This window comes from Monodelphis domestica, chromosome 4, assembly GCF_027887165.1.
Source record: "Monodelphis domestica isolate mMonDom1 chromosome 4, mMonDom1.pri, whole genome shotgun sequence".
Lineage (NCBI taxonomy): Eukaryota > Metazoa > Chordata > Mammalia > Didelphimorphia > Didelphidae > Monodelphis > Monodelphis domestica.
In genome coordinates, this window is record NC_077230.1 from 131735408 (window position 1) to 131756587 (window position 21180).

At 37.7% G+C, this 21180-nt stretch overlaps 1 protein-coding gene across 9 annotated transcripts in view; it reads left to right on the forward strand.

Annotated features, from left to right (window-relative positions):
* MGAT5 (alpha-1,6-mannosylglycoprotein 6-beta-N-acetylglucosaminyltransferase) overlaps positions 1–21180 on the forward strand; it is a 410898-nt gene that overhangs the window by 340359 nt on the left and 49359 nt on the right. For all 9 annotated transcript variants that reach the window (XM_016433598.2, XM_016433592.2, XM_016433591.2 and 6 more), the window contains one exon: positions 7068–7217. In XM_016433598.2, coding sequence (XP_016289084.1) covers positions 7068–7217 — 150 coding nt within the window. The remainder of the gene's footprint in view (positions 1–7067; positions 7218–21180) is intronic.

Sequence of the window (21180 nt, forward strand, 5' to 3'; positions counted from 1 at the left end):
TCTTCATTCCCCACACAGGACCATGATGGGAGTCTCCAAATTGGATTACAAAGAGAGGAGCTTAAATAATATTTTAGAGGGGAGGCAGGAACAACAGCCAGGTTACTAGAGTTCACAAAAGCTTGGACAAGATGCACTAGCCAGAGGTGTGAGGGTGGCTGAAAGTAGGCTTCTGGTTCTTTAGGTTTGGTTGTCCTCTCTAATTTTGTTCTTGGGCAAGAGGCAAAACCAATTTATCATCAACTCAGATACTAACTTTTTTTTCGTTTAGTTCTTTATTTTAGCACTCTGGGAATCAGTAAGGAGATTCTCTGAAAATAATATCACATCTAAAATATATAGAATGTAATTTGGAAGGTATATAGTATAAATATAAACACTGGCCCCAAAGTTTGTGGTTAAAAAGAGAGCATTTTAGAACATAGGAAATAAAGCCTGTTTATGTTTATATATATATATGTTATCCTTAATGTGTTTTTGAGAAGCAACTAATGAAGCTGTGGACAGGCTGCTAGGCCCTGGAATGTGGAAGACCAGAGTATATCTGACACTTACTATTTGTATGAGCCTGGGAAAGCCATTTCCCCTTTGACCCAAGTTTCTTCTACTGTAACATGGATATAACAATAGCACCTACTTTAGAGGATTATTATGAGAATTAATTGAAATAATCTTCTTAGAAAGCACTTATTACAGCGCCTGGCACATATTAGACTCTTCATAAGTGTCTGTTCTCTTTGATTTCTTTGCCTTTTTATATATAATTTTGTTAAAACATTAAAAGAAAAAATTCTCTAGTATTAAAGATTTCTCATGGAACTCCTTTTCACATCATAAGAATCACCCAAGTCCTACAGAGTAGTTCAAGAAATAATAGTATATTAGAGCATTTAACTGGGAGACAGAACATTTGAGTTCTAATTGTGTAACCAACTCTGTCACCTTGTCAAAGAGCATCACCTCTATGAGTCTTCATTTCCTTGTATATAAAGGGAGAGGGCTGAACTAGAAGCACCCCAGAATAAGTCGAATCCTTTTTCCATCCAGCACCCGTTCAGATGCATGAAGACTATCATCCCAGGACAAGTCTCTGATAGGGAGAGCTTAAATACCACAGAATTAGGATAAAATATTGAGTTCTATGAATTTTACACCCACAGAGATTTCTTATAGCCATAGGGGAGACCAGATATATACTGACAGACATGGTTCAATGTGGTCTCTGAATAACTAGTTCCTAGGCATAGAGTACCCCCTATTCACAAAAAGTGTTTATATCTACAAGAGTGGAGAAGATTATAAACCATTCTGGTATCTCTGCCAAGAAAATCACAAATGAGGTCACAAAGAGTCTGGCATGGCTTAAAAATAACTAAACAAAGACAACAAAAACAAATAAAGATCCTGAACTCCAAGGAATTGTGTAGCCCTCAGTAGTGAGAGTGGACCCCAATAAAATCAAAGCCATTGTCTGGGTGGAATCACTCCTCACATAAGGCCCCAAAAACTTCTCCTTTCTATCCCCTCCCTGTTGTACTTTGTAAAAAACTGTATGTTCTTCCAAGAAATTACTGATGCAGAAATTCTGTGAGCAGCTTGGTTAGATGGTTCCATATTTACCTGTGATTTATTATCCTATAGATAACTCTGGCTAAGCTTTGGTGAGGTAAGCTAAGTCATTGTACTTAGATTGTAAATCATTACTGACCATTGTCCATGTAAAAAATTTACCTAATCCCTTAGCCTGTGCCACTCCCTCTATAAAATACTAACTGTGACCAATAAACCTCACCTCTGATTGCTACCGGCTTCAGTGGCCCTCCTGACTTGTCATTCTTCTCACCACATCTCATTCTCCCTCACCCCTTTAGACACTCAAATGTTTGTCAGTATCACCTGACAGATTTGGAGTTGTGTGAAACTTAAACACACAGACTGTAAGGGTAAATTTTAGGGTTGAGACTAAATATAAATTTAATTGGTCGCCAGGGATTAGTTCAAATCCCAAATAAAATACTTAAGTCAGTTTGGAAATCTTGTGGTGGTTTAATTAATATAGAGGGAAGGAATTAAGAAGAAAAGAGAGGGAAAAGGGTATAGGATTTCTCCGGCCCAGCCTGTGCCAGGGGGTGTTCAAAGACCTCTGCCATGAGGCCTCCTCAAAAGATTAGGGACTTCCTAAGAGGATAGTGTTTTGGAAGATAAAAGAAAAAGGGAATCAGCCTAAACTCCGAGAGAGCTCAGAGAAGATGCCTCACCTGACCTACAATATTAAGCTTCTCCCAGTTACTGTATCAAGGACACTTACTACCAAACCTGGACAATAGCTGCAGTCACATCAAGATGCCAAGATGCTCAGCACACTGCCACCAGCCACCTCTCCGCTGCAAGAGCCAGAGTCACCTTTCTGTGAAAAAAAGCCCAGAGAGAGGAAGTCCCTCGAAATGTATAGACCGTTTTACATCATTTCCTGGATCTCACATGTACCAATGGTAGCTTAACCTTGACTTAGGATACCCAGGGGGGTCTGTCAGTTGTTTCTGATTTGTCATTTGCTAGCACATGTCTGTCATAATTCAATCACTATATGTCTTTTGTGTGGTTTGCTTTAATATTCTAGGAAAGAGTTAATCTGGAGATTCTCTGAAAATATCAGTTGGGAGAAATCTCAAGAGTTAAGTGCAATTCCCAATTTTATAGGTACAACTTGTCCCAAGTTCATTCCAAGTAATGATTAGCAGAACTAAAATTCAAACCCAAGTCTCCTAACTCCATATCCAGTGAGATTTATAATATGAACATATTAAAAAACCATGAGTGTTTTTTAAAAGGTCACCGAGAGCATATAAAAGTAGCATTCACAAATGAAATTCTTAATATAAAAAGCTTGAGAGAATGTAAAAATGAGAAAAAAGCTATTCATTTTATATTCTCCCTCTCCCTCTGACCCAGTCCTCTTACCAGTGTTATTTCAGATTACATTGTTTTCCTAAAGCTCTCAGTTCCAGCACTAAAGATCTTACTACCAGTGTTGCAAATGTAGTTGCCTCAAGCTGTAATCATAAGCTCCCAAAGAAAGACTGAAGCATGAGGATCTGAGAGTTACAGTATTAGTTCTCACCTTTTCCTTAGTCTTATTTGTTTAAATCTGGAAGTGTGCCTTTCTCGCTTTCATAGATTTAAATTTTAATAGGTTTGATTACTTGTTTTTAATGAGAATTTAAATTGAGCTAGGGACAAAAAAAAAAAGAATTCTTGGCATCCAAGAAAACCCTGTTTCTGCCCCCCTCCTGTCTTGGATTTTATGTTTCCGCTGTTTTTGTCAGTATATGTTTTTCTCTAATCCTCAGTGAAAGAGCCCCTTGGCTTCACTTTGAGAACAAGTTGCCCAGAGAGGACCGAGGTGGCTAAAATAATAGAATTGTAGATGGGGAAGGAATCTTAGAGGTCAGCTAACTTCATCCCCTCACATTACCTAGATGGAAACTGATGCTTAGCCAATCAATCAATAAACATTCATTGTGCCAGGCTCCATGCTAAGTACCGGGAATTCAGAAAAGAGGCAGGAGATGAGACAGTTATTTATTCACATAATCCAGCAAATTAAAAAAACAAACAAACAAAAAAAAAAACCTCTTAAGAAGGAGGTAACAGAAGGCATGGCCCTGGAAAATGGCTTTCAGGAATATGGGCTTGGCTCTGACAACATGGTCTTCTGAAACCCCTAGACTGATCCTGGTCCAAGACTGAACAATAAAACCTCAAGTACATTTTAGTCACCTGAACCAGAACTCAAAGGCAATCAAAACTGTAATTACTAGTCAAAACACCCTAGCCTCTGATTATTGCATCTAGGCAACTTCCAGCCGCCTTAGACTATGGCTAGTGCTTTGTACCCAATCTTCAGTGAACTTGGTAGCTGGGTCTATGCCCTTTCCCTTCTTCAAAACTCTATATAAGCACCTTAACCTCTGCAGTTAATGGGAAGTCTCAGGACTGTGTTTCTGTGAGGCTTCCCAGATGAATCTGCTTACCTCAGGGAAAGATCTTTAGTTGAACTATGTTGGTAGTTGTGTAAAATAGTAGATTTAAGCCAAACAAGCCAACATGCTAACTGTATCTGACAGCACATGCTTTATTCTTCACTTCTAGCCTCTGCTGAGAAATGGGAGGAAGGTTTCATAATCAATCAGTCCTCTGGAGTCAAAGCCAATCACTTGCATTGATCTAAGTCCTGATGTCTTAGCATTATATTCCTTTACATCATTGTGACTGCTGTTTATCCAACATAGCATAACATGACTGAGGAAGGGAATAACATTTCTTTTTCTATCCTGTAGCATTTTTATAACATATATAAGTATATATATGTTATAAAAATGGATGGAAGATAGAAGGTAAGGGTTTATTATTTATATGTATATTCATATTCCATCTTGGAATCAGCACTAGGTATTGGTTCCAAGGCAGAAGTTTTAAGGACTAGGCAATGGAGGTTAAGTGACTTGCCCACAGTCACACAGCTAGGGAGTGTCTGAGGTCAGATTTGAACCCAGGATCTTCCATCTCTGGGCCTGACTCTGAGCCACCCAGCTGCCCCTTGCAACATATTTTTAAATGACTTTTTTCCCCATCCACAGAAGTTAGTATTCCTATATAATTTTCCTATTTGAACATAATGATAATTGCTTGTATTTATATAGAATATTTAGGTATGAAAAGCATTTTACATATATTATTTTATCTGATCCTTAAAAAACCTGGGGGGGGGGGATGTAGGGGCTATTATGATCCACATTTTAAGGACAAGGAAACTTAAGCTGAAAGTGGTTAAGTGACTTGATCTGGGATGACACATCCAGAAAGTTTCTGAAGGAAAATTTGAACTCAGGGTTTCCCCCACTTAAGTCCATTAAGTAACTTGTCTATCCAAAACTAGATTAATATAATTGAAAGGCATCAGATTGAAAACAAAGCCACTAACTAGACTTGAGACCACAAGAGAAACTCCAGGCTTCAATTTCCTTAAGAGAGAAGAACTAAGTTTTAATTCTGTAAAACACAATGGAGTAGGTGGGTTTGTGGGAAGCACAATCTAGAGTGTGAAAGTGACTATGTACTGCCCAGTCACATGGATATTAACGGTTTCTGGTCTGCTTTTGGTTATTTTGGGCTTGTGGGTGGTTAGGATGAGGAGTTTGTAACAAATATAATCCAGGGAAAAATCTACACTCTGCATGTATTGACTGTACACCTAAATTTCCAGGACTTTTTTTTTTTCATACTTTCAGAAGAGTAACATACTGTCTGGAATCATTGTCTGATTCTAGAAGGACTTGGGATGACATGGAATGAAAGAGACCTTGAGAGGTCATCTATATACCCCACTACCTTAAAAGTAAGCTTCTCTTATATTAGGTAGCACAGTAGATAGAGAACCTGGAAGGACTTGAGTTCAAATGTGGCCTCAGATTCCTAGCTATGTGACCCTGGGCAAGTCATTTAACCCCAATTGCCTAACCCTTACCCCTTTTCTGCCTTAGAATGGCTATCTAGTATTGATTCTAGGATATAAGGTAACATTTTGAAACATAAAAAAGAAAGAAAGAAAGTTTGCAGATAATTCTTGTCTAAGCAATGAGGATCCTGCAAGCTTCTCCTCCAATCCAATTCTGCCACTTCAAGAGAAATAATATTTTTTTCTTCTTCTTGTTGGGGATTTTTCAGTGCCTCATAACAGCTACTCAGTCAGTTTATACTTATTAAAATGCCTACTTTATGCCAGGCATTTTACTGAGTACTATGGATGGCAATTGATGATTCTTGCCCTCAAGGAGCTTAAAATCTAGTTGAAGAGTTCATAATATTGAACTTGAAAGCTCTTGACAGTTCTTGTGCTTTCTTCTCATAAGACCTGCTATTTTTATGTTTGACTTGAGGGCTTTAGAACTAGATTCAAAAAGAAAATTCACCTTCCGTTGAACAGAAAATCTTTTTAAAACTTGTATCTTTACAAAATGAAGAGATAGGGGCAGAAAATTCAACTCCAGTTTTAGATCTGGCAAGTCGCAGTGGACAAACACAAAATGCTTAAGGAGGAAAACTAGTAAAGTCCCAGCCACAGAAAATTTTGACTTGTAAAAGTCAAATAGTGCCTACAAATACATGAAATATATAAACATACACACATATACATGTATATATTTGTAGGCATGGTATTTTTGTGTTGTGTTTATATATAATACATAAATATATATTTATACATAATACTTACATATGTAAATTATTTCCATAACTACATGTCAGAGAGATATATCCAAACATCAAAAACATGTGCTTGCACAATTTTTTCCTTTTTTCTCCCTTACTTGAGTGCTGTAATTATCTCTACAGTTCCCTGGTTAATAAACCTCTATAATCCAGGACCACTAGATCTCCTTAAACTCAGAAATAGGCAGACTCTGTTTTTGACAGGAGGAGCAGAGCCATTCTCAAAGAATAGATTGGCAGGGACTGAGTGCTTGGTTTCCACAGGGACTCCTTGGCATCTCCAAATGTCTATTCAAGGCAGACTGAGTTTTCAGGGCTTTCCTTTCTCTTCCCCAAACTTCCTCCCCCACAATGAGGATGAGCCAAAACTGATGTGTTGAGTTCTTGGTAATCACAAAACCAGGATAATACTTCAAAACAACTTGCTGTAAGCTATTCATTTGTTATTCAGTAGAATGTTGCCACTACTGCTGCAAATTTTTCCTTTGCAAAACTATATAACTGTGCTATGACTCTTTTGTCACTTGATATCCAAGCCCGAATTTTTAAAAGAAAAAACCCAAGAAACTTAGAATTTGGTTTTAAAAAGGTCTTTGCAAACCTTAAAATACAATATGAAACTTAGATTTTATTATTATTGTCATCATTATTTCTAAATTGCCATAAATTGAAGGGCAGTGATCTACTGTCTCTAGCTCTTGGGAGATGAGGTATTTTTGTTTTCTTCTTAATAGAAAATTATGACCTATGTTAATAGGGTATAAAACTTAATTAACATATGTTTTTGTGTTTTCTAGAATAAGAAAGAGTACTTGGACATCATTCACACTTACATGGAAGTACATGCAACTGTCTATGGGTCTAGCACTAACCACATGCCCAGCTATGTGAAGAATCATGGAATCCTCAGTGGACGAGATTTACAATTTCTTCTCAGAGAAACTAAGGTAAGTGAACCTTTCAGTAAGAGTTCATCCAATGGTCATACTTATGAATTTATTTCTAATCATTGTTGAAAATGGGGTCAGGCACTTTTTTCTTCCTGTGTGCTGTGGAAAGACTCTAAGACTGTAACGTCTAAAAGGTGACTTTTCTGTGAGAGCTCAATTATTGATGGCAATTACATCCATCGTGACGAAACCTCCAATTGTAACAAGCGATCACTTGGCTGACTGTCCCCTTACTACTCAAGACCATTTCTTCTGCCTCCCAAATCATGATAATTTAACAAGTATTTATTGGATCTCAACTCCTCCTCTATTACTTTATCATAAGTAGAAAGAAAGGATTATGCTTCAGATAGGTGGATTCCTAAGCTAAGAAAATATAGCTGACCCACTCTTCTTTCGTACTTTAAAGAAATAGAATGTCAGAAGTTTATGAAAAACAACTTCCTCTAGCAATCTTTGGCTAGAAAAATAAAAGTTGCGTCAGTCATGTTTTCAGTGGCTCTTTTTCCTATCATAGACCAAGACACCTCAAACTTAGATGATATATTTAGCAAGGATGAAGAGGCATATGTTTTCAAATGCCTTAGGGAGGATGTTCTTGTTTAGACATAATGGATAAGCAGAAAACTATCCTTACCTTTAACAAAACACAAAGGCTTTGGCCCAACTGGATGCCTTGGGACCTGGGAAGCTTGAGACCTGAATTGCCTGACCTTCAAAGGTCAGAGTTTGAGAAAATAAATGGATTCTCATAGAAATATTGCTAATAAATAATATAGTTTGATATTAATTTTTCTCCAGTCAACAAATGAGACAAAACTTAAAAGATTATTAAGGCATTGTGATCCAGGAGGGGAAAGAACATCCCTTGGAAGCTGAGAAATAGTGCTGAAATCCTGGCTCTTTTCTTCATTGGCTGTGTGGCCTTAGGTAAATCACTTAATCTTCCTGGGCCTCAATTTTCTCATCTGTAAAATGAATCTAATTTTACTTGTTGGTTTCTAAGCCCTCTTTCAGGTGTAGATCTTTCTTCCTATGATTTTGTGTCCCAGAAACATTTGGGCATTGTTCTTCTTAGCCATCTATCACTGCACATGTATATATTCTAGAGGGAAAGATGTTTAAATTGAAGAGACAATCACTGACTGGCTCCTCTTTTAATATACACATGAGAAAACTGAGGCTTAGGAAGAAGTGATTCACCTAAGTCATGATAAGTGAGAGAGTCAAGACTTGACCTCAACTATTATAACTCTTTGTGTCCCTTATAGTGATATTGTTGTTATTGTTTTCCTAGCTGTAAAAGGGAGATTATTTCTCCCTTTGTTGCCCTAAGAATACATTTTTTCAGTGTGGCAAATACTCATGTAGTCTGTAAATTCCAAAGAAATCTCATGGTATCATTTTTGCCACCTGCTTTTAGCAGGTACTCCAGTGCTGAGAAGGAAGGGTCCAGACTGTCCTGAACTGGATTCCACTGGATGAACAAAAAGTCCCTGCCTTTTTGTGGCAATGCTATTTTTGTTATTTGGTTTGCTTTACTATTATTTCCCTACATGGTATGTTAGAAAAAGCTCAACCCCCTTTAAAATAAGAGCATTTGGTGGTGTGGTTGTTCATAGTATGTCATTACTGTTGTTCACACCTCTATTAACTTCATGGATGTCTTATTCAGCCTTGCACATTTTAAAAGAATACCCACCCACTACCTCTGGCATCTATTTTCTGTCACTTAGTAGAAACTGTAACAGTTAAAAATTAGGGAAACTGAGGCAGGTAGAAATTAGTTTCTCTCTGCAAGGAGTATTATTTTTTTAGAGGTTTATTTAAGATTGAGAACCTAAGAATATACAAGTAAGAAAAGCACATGTCTAGGCCAGAGAGAGGCCTAGACACAACCACTCACATCTTGCCTGCTAGGTGGAGAGCCGTGTGTGCTCCAAAGCGGAAGTAAAAAGAGGGAAAAAAGAAGACCCCACCTACGGTGGAGAGTCTTTAAATAATATTTTGCTCTCGTCCCAGGTGAGAATCCAGTGAGATTACAAAGCATTCTGGGGAAGTGGAGCACAGACTTCTGGGGATTGAAGTCCTGGATTCGAGTCTATTTTTACAGAACTGGGCAAAAACAGTGTCCATTCAAAGCCCAAAAGAGGACAGTGTAGGTACCAAGAGATAGAGGTATTTGTGCCAAACCATATTCAACACACAGGTGTGGCAGATGGAACTGGACCATGAGAAGTGGGTAGTATTGGTTCTAGGAAACCAAATACCTTTAGTTTATAAGACTGGTCCAATTATGTATTATTGTTTCTTGATCTTACTAGAGTGTGTCCAAATACTCTGAGTAGAACTATGGCTGAATTGCTTAGTGACTGTGAAAGAAATCAGTCCATGTATAGCTGCTACCATTTTTTTGCACATGATACCAGCAATAGCTAAAATGAATAATCTTGAATTTTGAAATAACGACACTAAAGACCAGTGGAGCTTTGCATTTACAACCCATTCTGCCCATAACTCCTTCCTCTGTGTCTCCAGGCAATTTAAAAGCAATTTATTCTGATCCACATTAGAGGTGGAGAACTGGAGATGCAGGGAAGCAAATGCTCCTGGAATGAATGGAATTCCCCACTCTCTTCAGCTCCTCGTTATTTCAAAAGGAAGTGAATCTGTTGCTCCTCAAGAGGTTTAGAGCCAGATAGAAATGATTGATACTTAATCAGCTTCTGATTCATTATTTTTCTTGATGAACCATCTTTCTGCATTTCTGAACCAAGTACAGGAAACCTGTTCAGCAGAAATCAAGTCCTTTCCTGAATGTCATTAGCCAACGGGTGTGTCATAAGCTCTATCAGGCTGCAAGAAGTAAGTGAGGACAAAAGGTCTTTAGTGATAGTAAATCTGAACCAAAAGAGCTAGGATATTTGATAATTCTGCAGGACAGGCTTAAGAGAATGAACTTTCATGATTTAATTGCTCCTCAGAAATCTACAGAGGGGTACCTCCTAATACTAACGTCCAATAGCACAGTTCAATCTAAGAAACTATAATTTACTAGGATGGCCTTGGAAAGCATTCCCCTTGGTTCCTCCTGTTTTCCAATACAAATATATTGTGTTTGTTATATATGTAGCCATATTCTCTTCCTCTCCACTTCCCTGTTCTTCAGTCTTGGATTCCAGACACCAGACCATCTTAAAAATTACCTAGGAAAATAATATTCCACTCTGGAATCCAGTAAACCAAGGGAAAGGACTGGAAGAGGCAGAAACAAAGATGCCAAAGAGGAAATGGAAAACAAAGAAACAAACATTTATATATACCAGGCACTGTGCTAAGTACTTTACAGATATCTTATTTATGAAACCCTATTATAGACCATGTTATATAATGCTGTCAGTCAGGGAAAGATGTCTTCCTGGGCCCTTCCCTCTTTTTTCTGCATGGCACTTAATAGTTTTCCACATAGAAACAGCTTTGTCTGACTAAAGCAGATCAGAGAAATGCAGAAATTTGATAATCAATTAGAGCTCAGCAGGGTCTCATGCAGCATCTGTCAGCCTAGGAGCTGAGTTCTTTGCCCCTAGTTCACTAGTTTTAAACTTTTATTTTATTTTATTTTTTTTGTTATGGACCTCTTTGGCAGTCCAATGAAGCCTATGGTGCCCTTCTCGGAATATTCTTAAAATCATAAATTAAAATACATAGGAAACTATGTATAAAATACATAGGAAACCAAAGGAAACTATATAGAATTAGATAGGTATTAAAAAACAACCACGACCACCACCCAAGGTCAAGGACCCCAGGTTAAGAATTCCCTGCTCTTACTGTCTTTAGCAATTGCTTAGATCCCAGAGAAAGGGTGATCATAAGGGCCTGAATCCAAAGGCAATTTAATCAGCATCTGCTTTGTGCTAGTCACTCTGGTTTGTCCTGAGGGGAAAAGCAAACATAATTAAGACTTGGTACTTACATTATAGAACTTATTCTATATTAGCCTATATTCTGTATCCACTCATCTATGTACTTCTTTTCTTTTCCATTAAGATGGCAATTCCTTGTGAATAAGGATTATTTAATTTATTGAATTTATCCCTAACATCTAGCACAGATCCTAGTTCAAAGTAGGAATGTAGTGTTTCTTTGTTGAATGATTGATCTTGTAGGGATGTGATGTCATAATCACAAATATGCAGTAAAATGTGATACACAGCAATTGTGTGGTGTGTTTGCAATAGCAATGCTGTAGTTCTAATGCAGAATAAAATATGGTAGAAGTACAAGGCAGTGATAGGCAGATATTAGGTCATTAGAAGGGAAGATCAAGAAGCCTTTATGGAAGAAATAACATTTCATCTGTGCCTTAGAGAATGAGTCCTAATTCAAAAAGTACTGAAGCAGTTGGTGAGGAAGGGGCATGCTAGGCATTAGAAGAAGGATGAATATGAAGACAAGCAAAAATATCATACAGAAGTGGGTTTTTCACTGACTTACTCAAGATAAGGTTTCTTTGGATAAGGGCATCCCAATTCAGTAATCATCCATTTCCAGCCAGAAATTTAGAATATGTGAGCCCTCTATTTCAAAGACAGTTTTATCTAGTTCCTTTCAATTCTCTGTTTTCTTAGACTGGGTCCTTTCCTACTCAGGTAACTATTGCTAACAGATTTCTTTATCATGAATGATTAGCATTGTAATGATTGACACTTCCAAGTGAGATGGGTCCTTAGTAAAAGACACCTTAAGAAAGACATCAGTTTTTTCAGTCTATGATGGTTCTACATGGTGAGGGGTTTCCTCTGGATCTTCTTGGAACTCTAGTATCTTCAAAAGGCAAACATCCCACTTTTTACCTATGCTCATTGAAAAGTTCTCTCACTCAAAAGACTATAACCTGCCAATGATTAGCAACAAAAATATAGAAAAGGGAAAAGTATTTTACTGTAGACTCTGGATTTTGTTTTCCATGATTTTAATTTGGTCACTTTGCTCTCCTTCTTGTCCTTAATACTAAAATTAATGAATCCACCATGAAAGGCTTGCCACTTTGTTTTCTTCCTGGAGTTTTCAAGTGACTGAAGTCTGAGAGTGTTTTTTTAAAAGAGAAGTTAGACAACTGAGTACCACAAGCTTGGCTTATCCCCAATGGACTGATCTCTAGTAAAGGATCTGTGATTTGGCAGTGTCTTTAGGAGACTTCAAGCATTAATGATTCAAAATAATGCCTTTTCTCTTCCTGGCATATTGGGGACCTTCTTGTTCTTCAATGGCATTACATTCTTTTTTTTTTAAATAGTATTTTATTTGATCATTTCCATGCATTATTCATTAAAGACAAAGATCATTTTCTTTTCCTCCCTCCCAACCCCCTGTAGCTGACACGTGATTCCACTGGGTATCACATGTGTTCTTGATTCGAGCCCATTGCCATGTTGTTAGTATTTGCATTAGAGTGTTCGTTTAGAGTCTCTCCTCTGTCATGTCCCCTCAGCCATTGTAGTCAGGCAGTTGCTTTTCCTCAGTGTTTCTACTCCCTCAGTTTGTCCTCTGCTTATGGATAGTGTTTTTTCTCCTAGATCCCTGCAGATTGTTCAGGGACATTACACTGCCACTAATGGAGAAGTCCATTACATTCGATTATACCACAGTGTATTAGTTTCTGTGTACAATGTTCTCCTGGTTCTGCTCCTCTCGCTCTGCATCACTTCCTGGAGGTCGTTCCAGTCTCCATGGAATTCCTCCACTTTATTATTCCTTTTTGCACAATAATATTCCATCACCAACATATACCACAATTTGTTCAGCCATTCCCCAATTGATGGGCATCCCCTCGTTTTCCAATTTTTGGCCACCACAAAGAGCGCAGCTATGAATATTTTTGTACAAGTCTTTGTGTCCATTATCTCTTTGGGGTACAGACCCAGCAGTGCTATGGCTGGATCAAAGAGTAGACATTCTTTTATCGCCCTTTGTGCATAGTTCCAAATTGCCCTCCAGAATGGCTGGATCAGTTCACAACTCCACCAGCAATGAATTAATGTCCCTACTTTGCCACATCCCCTCCAGCATTCATTACTTTCCATAATTGTCATGTTAGCCAATCTGCTAGGTGTGAGGTGATACCTCAGAGTTGTTTTGATTTGCATCTCTCTGATTATAAGAGATTTAGAACACTTCTTCATGTGCTTATTAATAGTTTTTATTTCTTTTTCTGAAAACTGCCTATCCATGTCCCTTGCCCATTTATCAATTGGGGAATGGCTTGATTTTTTGTACAATTGATTTAGCTCTTTATAAATTTGAGTAATTAAACCTTTGTCAGAGGTTTTTATGAAGATTTTTTCCCAATTTGTTGTTTTCCTTCTGATTTTAGTTACATTGGTTTTGTTTGTACAAAAGCCTTTTAATTTGATGTAGTCGAAATTATTTATTTTACATTTTGTGATTCTTTCTATGTCTTGCTTGGTTTTAAAGTCTTTCCCCTCCCAAAGGTCTGACATGTATACTATTCTGTGTTTACCCAATTTACTTATGGTTTCCTTCTTTATGTTTAAGTCTTTCACCCATTTTGAATTCATCTTGGTGTAGGGTGTGAGGTGTTGATCAATTCCTAATCTCTCCCACACTGTCTTCCAATTTTCCCAGCAGTTCTTATCGAATAGTGGATTTTTGTCCCAAAAGCTGGGATCTTTGGGTTTGTCATATACTGTCTTGCTGAGGTTGCTTGCCCCCAGTCTATTCCACTGATCCTCCTTTCTGTCTCTTAGCCAGTACCAAATTGTTTTGATGACTGCTGCTTTGTAATATAGTTTGAGGTCTGGGACTGCTAGGCCCCCCCCCCATTTGTGTTTTTTTCATTATTTCCCTGGATATCCTTGATCTTTTGTTATTCCAAATGAACTTTGTTATGGTTTTTTCCAAATCAGTAAAGAAATTTTTTGGGAGTTCCATGGGTATGGCACTAAATAGATAAATAAGTTTGGGTAGGATGGTCATTTTTATTATATTGGCTCGTCCTACCCATGAGCAGTTAATGTTTTTCCAATTGCTCAAGTCTAGTTTTAGTTGTGTGGAAAGTGTTTTGTAGTTGTGTTCATATAGTTCCTGTGTTTGTCTCAGGAGGTAGATTCCTAGGTATTTTATTTTGTCTAAGGTGATTTTGAATGGGATTTCTCTTTCTAGTTTTTGCTGCTGAGCTGTGTTGGAGATATATAGAAAAGCTGATGACTTGTGTGGGTTTATTTTGTATCCTGGGCATTACATTCTAAAGGAGATTTGGGGGATGAAATATTCCAATCAGCCATCAATACTTTTACATACTGCCTTTCCTCCTTTCAGTGTAGAAAGCTAAGGAGAGGAGCAACAGGAGTCAGGGAATGTCTCACTGCCCTAATGTGTCACTTTAGAGCCTCTCTTGTAAAATGAATCACCAGTGGCTATCTGGTGAGTCTCCAAAGTCTCTTCTGAATATACCATTCATGATTCAGGTCATATGCATCATGGCTAGTGCATTAGTTTTTTATGCACACTTAATGTATTGAGTCCATGGTGATACTCCAGAAGCATGCCATCTATTATCTATTTACACAACAGTTTTTAGAGATACCTTTGTTAGGAAAAAGCAATTAATAATTCACATTTATATGGTGCTTTGCAGTTTGTAGACTGTTTTGTTCACTATGAAACTGGAGCATCAGCATATTAAAAGGGAGAAAGCAAAGACCCAGCTGAAACATGTGACTTTTTTTTTTAATTTTTAAACATTATTTTATTTGGTCGTTTCTATACATTATTCACTGGAAACAAAGATCATTTTCTTTTCCTCCCTTACCCCCCCCCCCAGCCTTCCCTCTCTCATAGCCGACGCACGATTCCACTGGTTATCACATGTGTTCTTGACTCGAACCCATTTCCCTGTTGTTGGAATTTGCATTATAGTGTTCATTTAGAGTCTCTCCTCAGTCTTATCCCCTCCAACCCTGTAGTCAAGCAGTTGCTTTTCATCGGTGTTTTTACTCCCACAGTTTATCCTCTGCTTGTGGGTAGTATTTTTTAGATCCCTGCAGATTGTTCAGGGACATTGCATTGACACTAATGGAGAAGTCCATCACCTTCGATTGTACCACAATGTATCAGTCTCTGTGTATGAAACATGTGACTTCTGTCCAGCATTATGATTGAGAAATGGACTTTGGACTTGAACTCAAAAGCCTCTCGGTTCACAAATTCTCTGTCTTCTGTGTCAGGACCGCTTACATACCTTCCTTCTGGAATTTTGAAGTACCAGAACTGTTCATGCTAAAAGACAGGAAAGAAATCACCAACACAGTTTGGAAGGAACATTTAAGAAAAACAACCTTCTTGCTCTAGACCCTCCCCACCTTCCTTGTATGTGTAACAAAGAAGAGATTAAGTATTTCATATAAAGCACTAAAAAAATGAATGTAATCACATGAAGACTGTCATCTGTGTGCTTATCATTCTTTGATAATAGGGCAAATGTATAATCCCTCACTAGTTGGGACTTTCATGGCCTGAAAAAGCTGATATCCTTCTTAAAGTGTTTATATTAAGGACCTAACTCACCTGGTAGTGTCATTCATTACAATGAAACCTCCATAAAATAGCAATTTGAGGGAGAATAGGCCCAATCTAAAAACAAAAACAAATCAAGGAGTTTAGAGGGATCAGATAAAACTTCCCTTGAAATCACATACCCACCAATTCTAAATGTCCAGATAAAAATGAATAATTACTGACTTTGAATACAGTCATTGAAGAAAGCCCTTACCTGCTTATCTTGGCAACTTGGACAAGTGGGTAAAAAAGCCCCCTCTGGCGAGTGAATGCCAGATATGTTTGCCTACCTCCACATTCATGGTATCTCATATACTTAGAACCCCGTCTTGCCAAGGGCTGCCTCCCCTCTCTGCTTAGTAGCTATGTGCTCCGAAAGGTGAAACTAATTATAATTCTAGAATAAGCAGGTCAGAATTAGTAAAGGAAAGATTTTTTTTTTTACAATGCATACAGTATATATCAAATCAAATTCCAACTGTATTGGAGGTGGTTTTCTGCTGGTTTGGCTTGCTTATTCAGGCCACCCCTTTCCCTTTTTCTCTCCTATAGCATGGATGGTTTCGTAACTCACTCCTAGGCTCTTTAAACATCTTCTTGACTTCCATTTAAGAGTCCAAACATTGTCTATGACATTAAAAATTTTAAAAACACCCACATCTAAACTCTTATCAGTTGTTTCCCTCATCATTTAGGAAGTGCTAAACCTGAATATTTTTTTCTAAAATGTTTGTTCTTGTGCAGCCAGATTCTAATAATATGCTATGAATACAACCAATGGTACTTCATCTGTTTTCTACTACTTAGGATTGGTTGGAAGATTTAATTTTCTAGCATGTGAGCCCTCTGTATAGAAATGCATATTGACAGAGTTGGGGAGAGCAGCCATAGAAATGTTCCTTCATCTGGAATATCCTTATTAGATTCCAGACCTCTGAAGGGTAGAGATAACATAAATAAAATATGCTCAGTTTTTAGCTGAATAGTGAAGTTCAGCAGCCCCTGAACTTTAATGCATGCTTGCATTCTTTTGTAACTTGGCTGCATACTAAGGATGCTGAGGAAATATGCAAGTAAACAAGCAGTGCATAGTCTGATTACAAGCATGTGGCAAAAGCCAAATACATTTGAAGACTTATGAAATACTCTGGGTTTCACAAATTGCCCAATCTAGGTGCCACCAATATTCTGAAATTAACTAGTTGTGTGAACTTTCGCAAGTCCTTGTACTTCTCTGAGCTTTGTTTCCCAAAAGAGTAAAATTCAGTTTTAGAGGATCTTTAAAGGAAAAAGTCCTCTCCAGCTTTTTTGTTTTTCTATATTAACAACCTGCAATGATACTGCCAGAAAGATGCTAGACTAGAAATTAGGAGACCTGGAGTTCTAATCCATAGTCTTCCAGTTACTAACTGTATGACTTGAAATTAACCATAACCACCTTGAATCTCCCTTTCTCTATTTGTAAAATGGGAGTAGGGGTGGACTAAATAATCTATAAGTCTCCCTTCCTGCCCAAACATTTTATGGTTCAGTGATACTCACATGTGTTGTTTAACATCACTTGGCCTGACTACTCCATTATTAATGTCACAAATGATGGGGTATATTCAGGAAACAGGATAAAGAGGGACCTGCTGAGAGGAACTACTTAAAACTCTTATTTTAATGTTCCCAAGTAGTTCATTTCCTGTAACCTTAATTAGCACTATGAGAAATTTTTTTTTCAAAAGAAGTCGTGTGCTGTTATTTAAGCTTTACTTTAAATTGCCATGGTTTCTGTGAGTCAGCAAAAATATATATTTTGTGAGAACTTCACAACTGACACTTAGCAAAGAAAATGGTGCCAATTCAGATGAATTCAGATATAATTAAACCTAGGTCACATTTGAGTCCATTAAGCAACAGCCCCAAATACTTTTAATTAATGGGTTCAAATTGGTTGGTCAAGGAAGCTAATTTTAAAAAAATTCTGTTTAATAGTCAAGCACTGTATGTCTTATCTGTTTTTCTCCAAATTCTTATTTGTAATTTGCAATGAAGGTTTCAACACATGCCCTTATTTACAGAGGTTATTAAGCAATGAGAACCCTCTATCTCTACCTCAAACCTTTGGGAACACAGTCTGAATCTTCTATCAGTCTCTATTCCTAAAACCCTCAGAGATCTAAACAACAATAACAATGTTCATTTTAAAGCATATTCTTTGTGAGGGGCATTGTACTTGGTGTTAAGGATTAAAAAATGGAAGGGGAAATCATTCATCCTTTGCCTTCAAGGAGCCAAATAGTGCAATACAACATGCACACTAATAAGTGTGATACAAAATAGAAAGTGAATGGAGCAAAGGGGAAATCCCTGAACATGCTCTGAGAGTATTCTCTAAAAATTTTAGAAAGCAGACATAATTTTCAAATGAGTAGAGGTTAGGACCATGGATCAGATCAATGACTTTTATGGAGGAAGTGACTTCAGAACTAGAGAATGAAGGAAAAGAAGATTTTAGCAAATGGATTTATGAAGGTGTTGGGGTGGGGGTGGGGGGAGAGCCTCCGTAGTTATGGGGGATGGCCAGAGGCAAAAAAAGCAGAAGATAAACTGTTTCAAAAGGCATTGTGTATGAGGAAATGATAGGGCTGAATGGATAAGGAGGAGACATTGTAAAGAGTGTTGGATGCCAAGTTACATATTTTGTATTCAGGGAGCCACTAAAAGTTTTCAAACAGGAAAAGAATATACCATCAATTAATATAGTTTTTGTAACTCTTTGACAAATGGGTTGGGGAGGGAAGAAGCAAGAAGTAAGAAAAACAGTTAGAGGGCAGCTACTACAATAATTCAAGTGGAGTATAACTGACCCAGTGGTAGGCTCATAAATGTTTAATAACCATATCTCCCAAAAAAACCAAAGATGAATGCATGGCAAACTTTAAATTTTAGTATTAATTATTAACATATTCTCTGTCTCTTAAGTCTAGAAAATCAATGAAACAATAAATCAAAACTTTTTGTAGCTTTTGCTGATTTTTGAAGTATAAATATTCACAATGATAATTTAACAAACTGCCTCCAACACATCCCTGAATTGTGACTTATGAGTGGTTATTGGCAGTATGATCAATGAGGAGGAAATGGATATAAGCAGTTATGGAGATAGAATTAGCAAATTTTGGTTATCTGTAAGAGAAGAACCAAGAGTTTTGGGGCGTAGGTTAATGGGTTTTGATGACACACGTTATGTTAAGAGGACAAAAATGGTTTAGAGGTTAGTTGATCAGTAAAATTTTGGACACATTAAGTTCAAGGTATTGTAAGACTTCCAGAGGTAGAAGCCCAATAGACAATGAGAAATACAGAGCTTTAGAGAATAGAGAAAGGATTGGATATATAGATTTGGAAGTTGTGTAAATATTCAATTCAGATCTTCAAGGGAGACAAAGTATTAACAGAAGACTATGGCTTAAAGTAGATCCTTAGGTGGGAACCCACACTTAAGAGCTGGAAAGAACCAAAAGAGAACTTGTAAGAACAATAGGAAAAAATCCAGAAGAGAATACAGTTAAGGAAAAATAGAATATCAAGAAAGAGGATTGAAGGGGCAGCTGGGTAGCTCAGTGGATTGAGAGCCAGGCCTAGAGATGGGAGGTCCTAGGTTCAAATCCGGCCTCAGACACTTCCCAGCTGTACGACCCTGGGCAAGTCACTTAACCCCCATTGCCTAGCCCTTACCACTCTTCTACCTTGGAGCCAATACACAGTATTGACTCCAAGATGGAAAGTAAGGGTTTAAAAAAAATGAAAAGAAAAAAAGAGGATTGAAAGATCAAGGAAGAGACCTGGAAATAGGCTATTCGATTTTATATGTAAGGACCTTTCAGGCTGTATAATTCTATGAATCCTGTGACTTAACAAGTCAGACTTTCTACTATCAAAACCTGTCAGAGAAGTAGAAATTCTCCCCAGGATATAAAAATGAATAGGCATCAAAATAGGCATCAAAAGCTATCCAAGTCCAAGCCCTTAAATTCATTAAAGATAGAATCATTCTCCCTTCTGCTTACCAATACTTGGTATTTCCTTGAATTCTTTTTCTCTGGAGGTAGACCCTATTCTTGTGAATATACTCCCCCTTCTAATGGGAGAAAGTTTCAGTTGCTAAGATGTAGTTAACCTGTGGAGGGAGAACCCATTGTTAAGGCTTAGTCATATCAACTGTAACATTTATTATGCACCTTTGATATGCAAGGCACTGTGCTAGACCCTGAGGATACAAAAATACCACAGTAGCTCTTCTCCAAAGGTATGTGTGGCAAGTTGAGATGTGCTATTAGAAATGTAAAGAGACTGAAATCATATTTACCAGGGGCAATCAAGGTAGCCTTGTAAAGGATGTAGCTCCTGAATTGGACCTTGAAAGAGAGGGGAAGATTGGAAATGATAGACAAGGGAATGCTGTAAGCAAAGATATAATAGCTGCAGAGGTCAGGACAAGGATCAGTGATGAAGTTGTGATGATATCATAGGTTTCTGAGCCAAAAGGAATCTTGGAAGGCAGCAAAGCTAAAACCCCTCATCTTCCAGAGAAGAGAGCTAAAGCTCAAAAAGATTGTTACATTTCCAAAGTCATATAGTAAGTGGCAAAATTAGACTTGAACTCTGCCCTCTGACTCTAAATCCAAGCTGTCCTTTCTCTCTTCTTTCCTTCCTTCCTTTCATACTTACTGAGAAGATAGATTAAGGACATTCTCCCCTGCATCATATTGATTCCTTGGGACTTCTTTGTACCACAACAAATTGCCTCTCTAGTTCAGTCCCCATATCTAGGCATATGGGAAAGGGTTGAGATCATATGTGAAATATGAGATCAAGCTGGAAAGGTTGATGGGAGCTGGGTATAATAAAGGGCCAGTAGTGTCAGGAGCAGAAGTTTATATTGTATTTGGTAGGCAGTGAAGAACCACTAAGGAATTTTGAGTAGAGGAGTGGTAAGGTCACTTAAGGAGTATTACAGAGGATGACTTTAACAATGGATGGGAAGTAGACGCACCAGTTAGGAGGCTATGAAAAAATCTAGGTAAGAAGAGATGAGGGCTTGAACTGGGGTGAACACTGTGGGAAGTGGAGAAGAGGGGTTAGATTAGAGAAGTAAAGATTGAAAGAAGTGAACTAATTAACTGGTTTGAACCTAAGGTGAGAACTCCATAGATGAGTAGAGGAACTTCCCTAGAATGGAAAACTAAAGAAATCTAATGTGGAAAGTATGGCAAGCCCCCTCACTCCCCTAGGTATAAGACTGAGAAGTAAAGTTTGCCCTTCAATACTTAAATAATACTTAAATTGTTTACTTTTCTTGTACTCTCAGTATCTCCAGTGAAGGTCATCA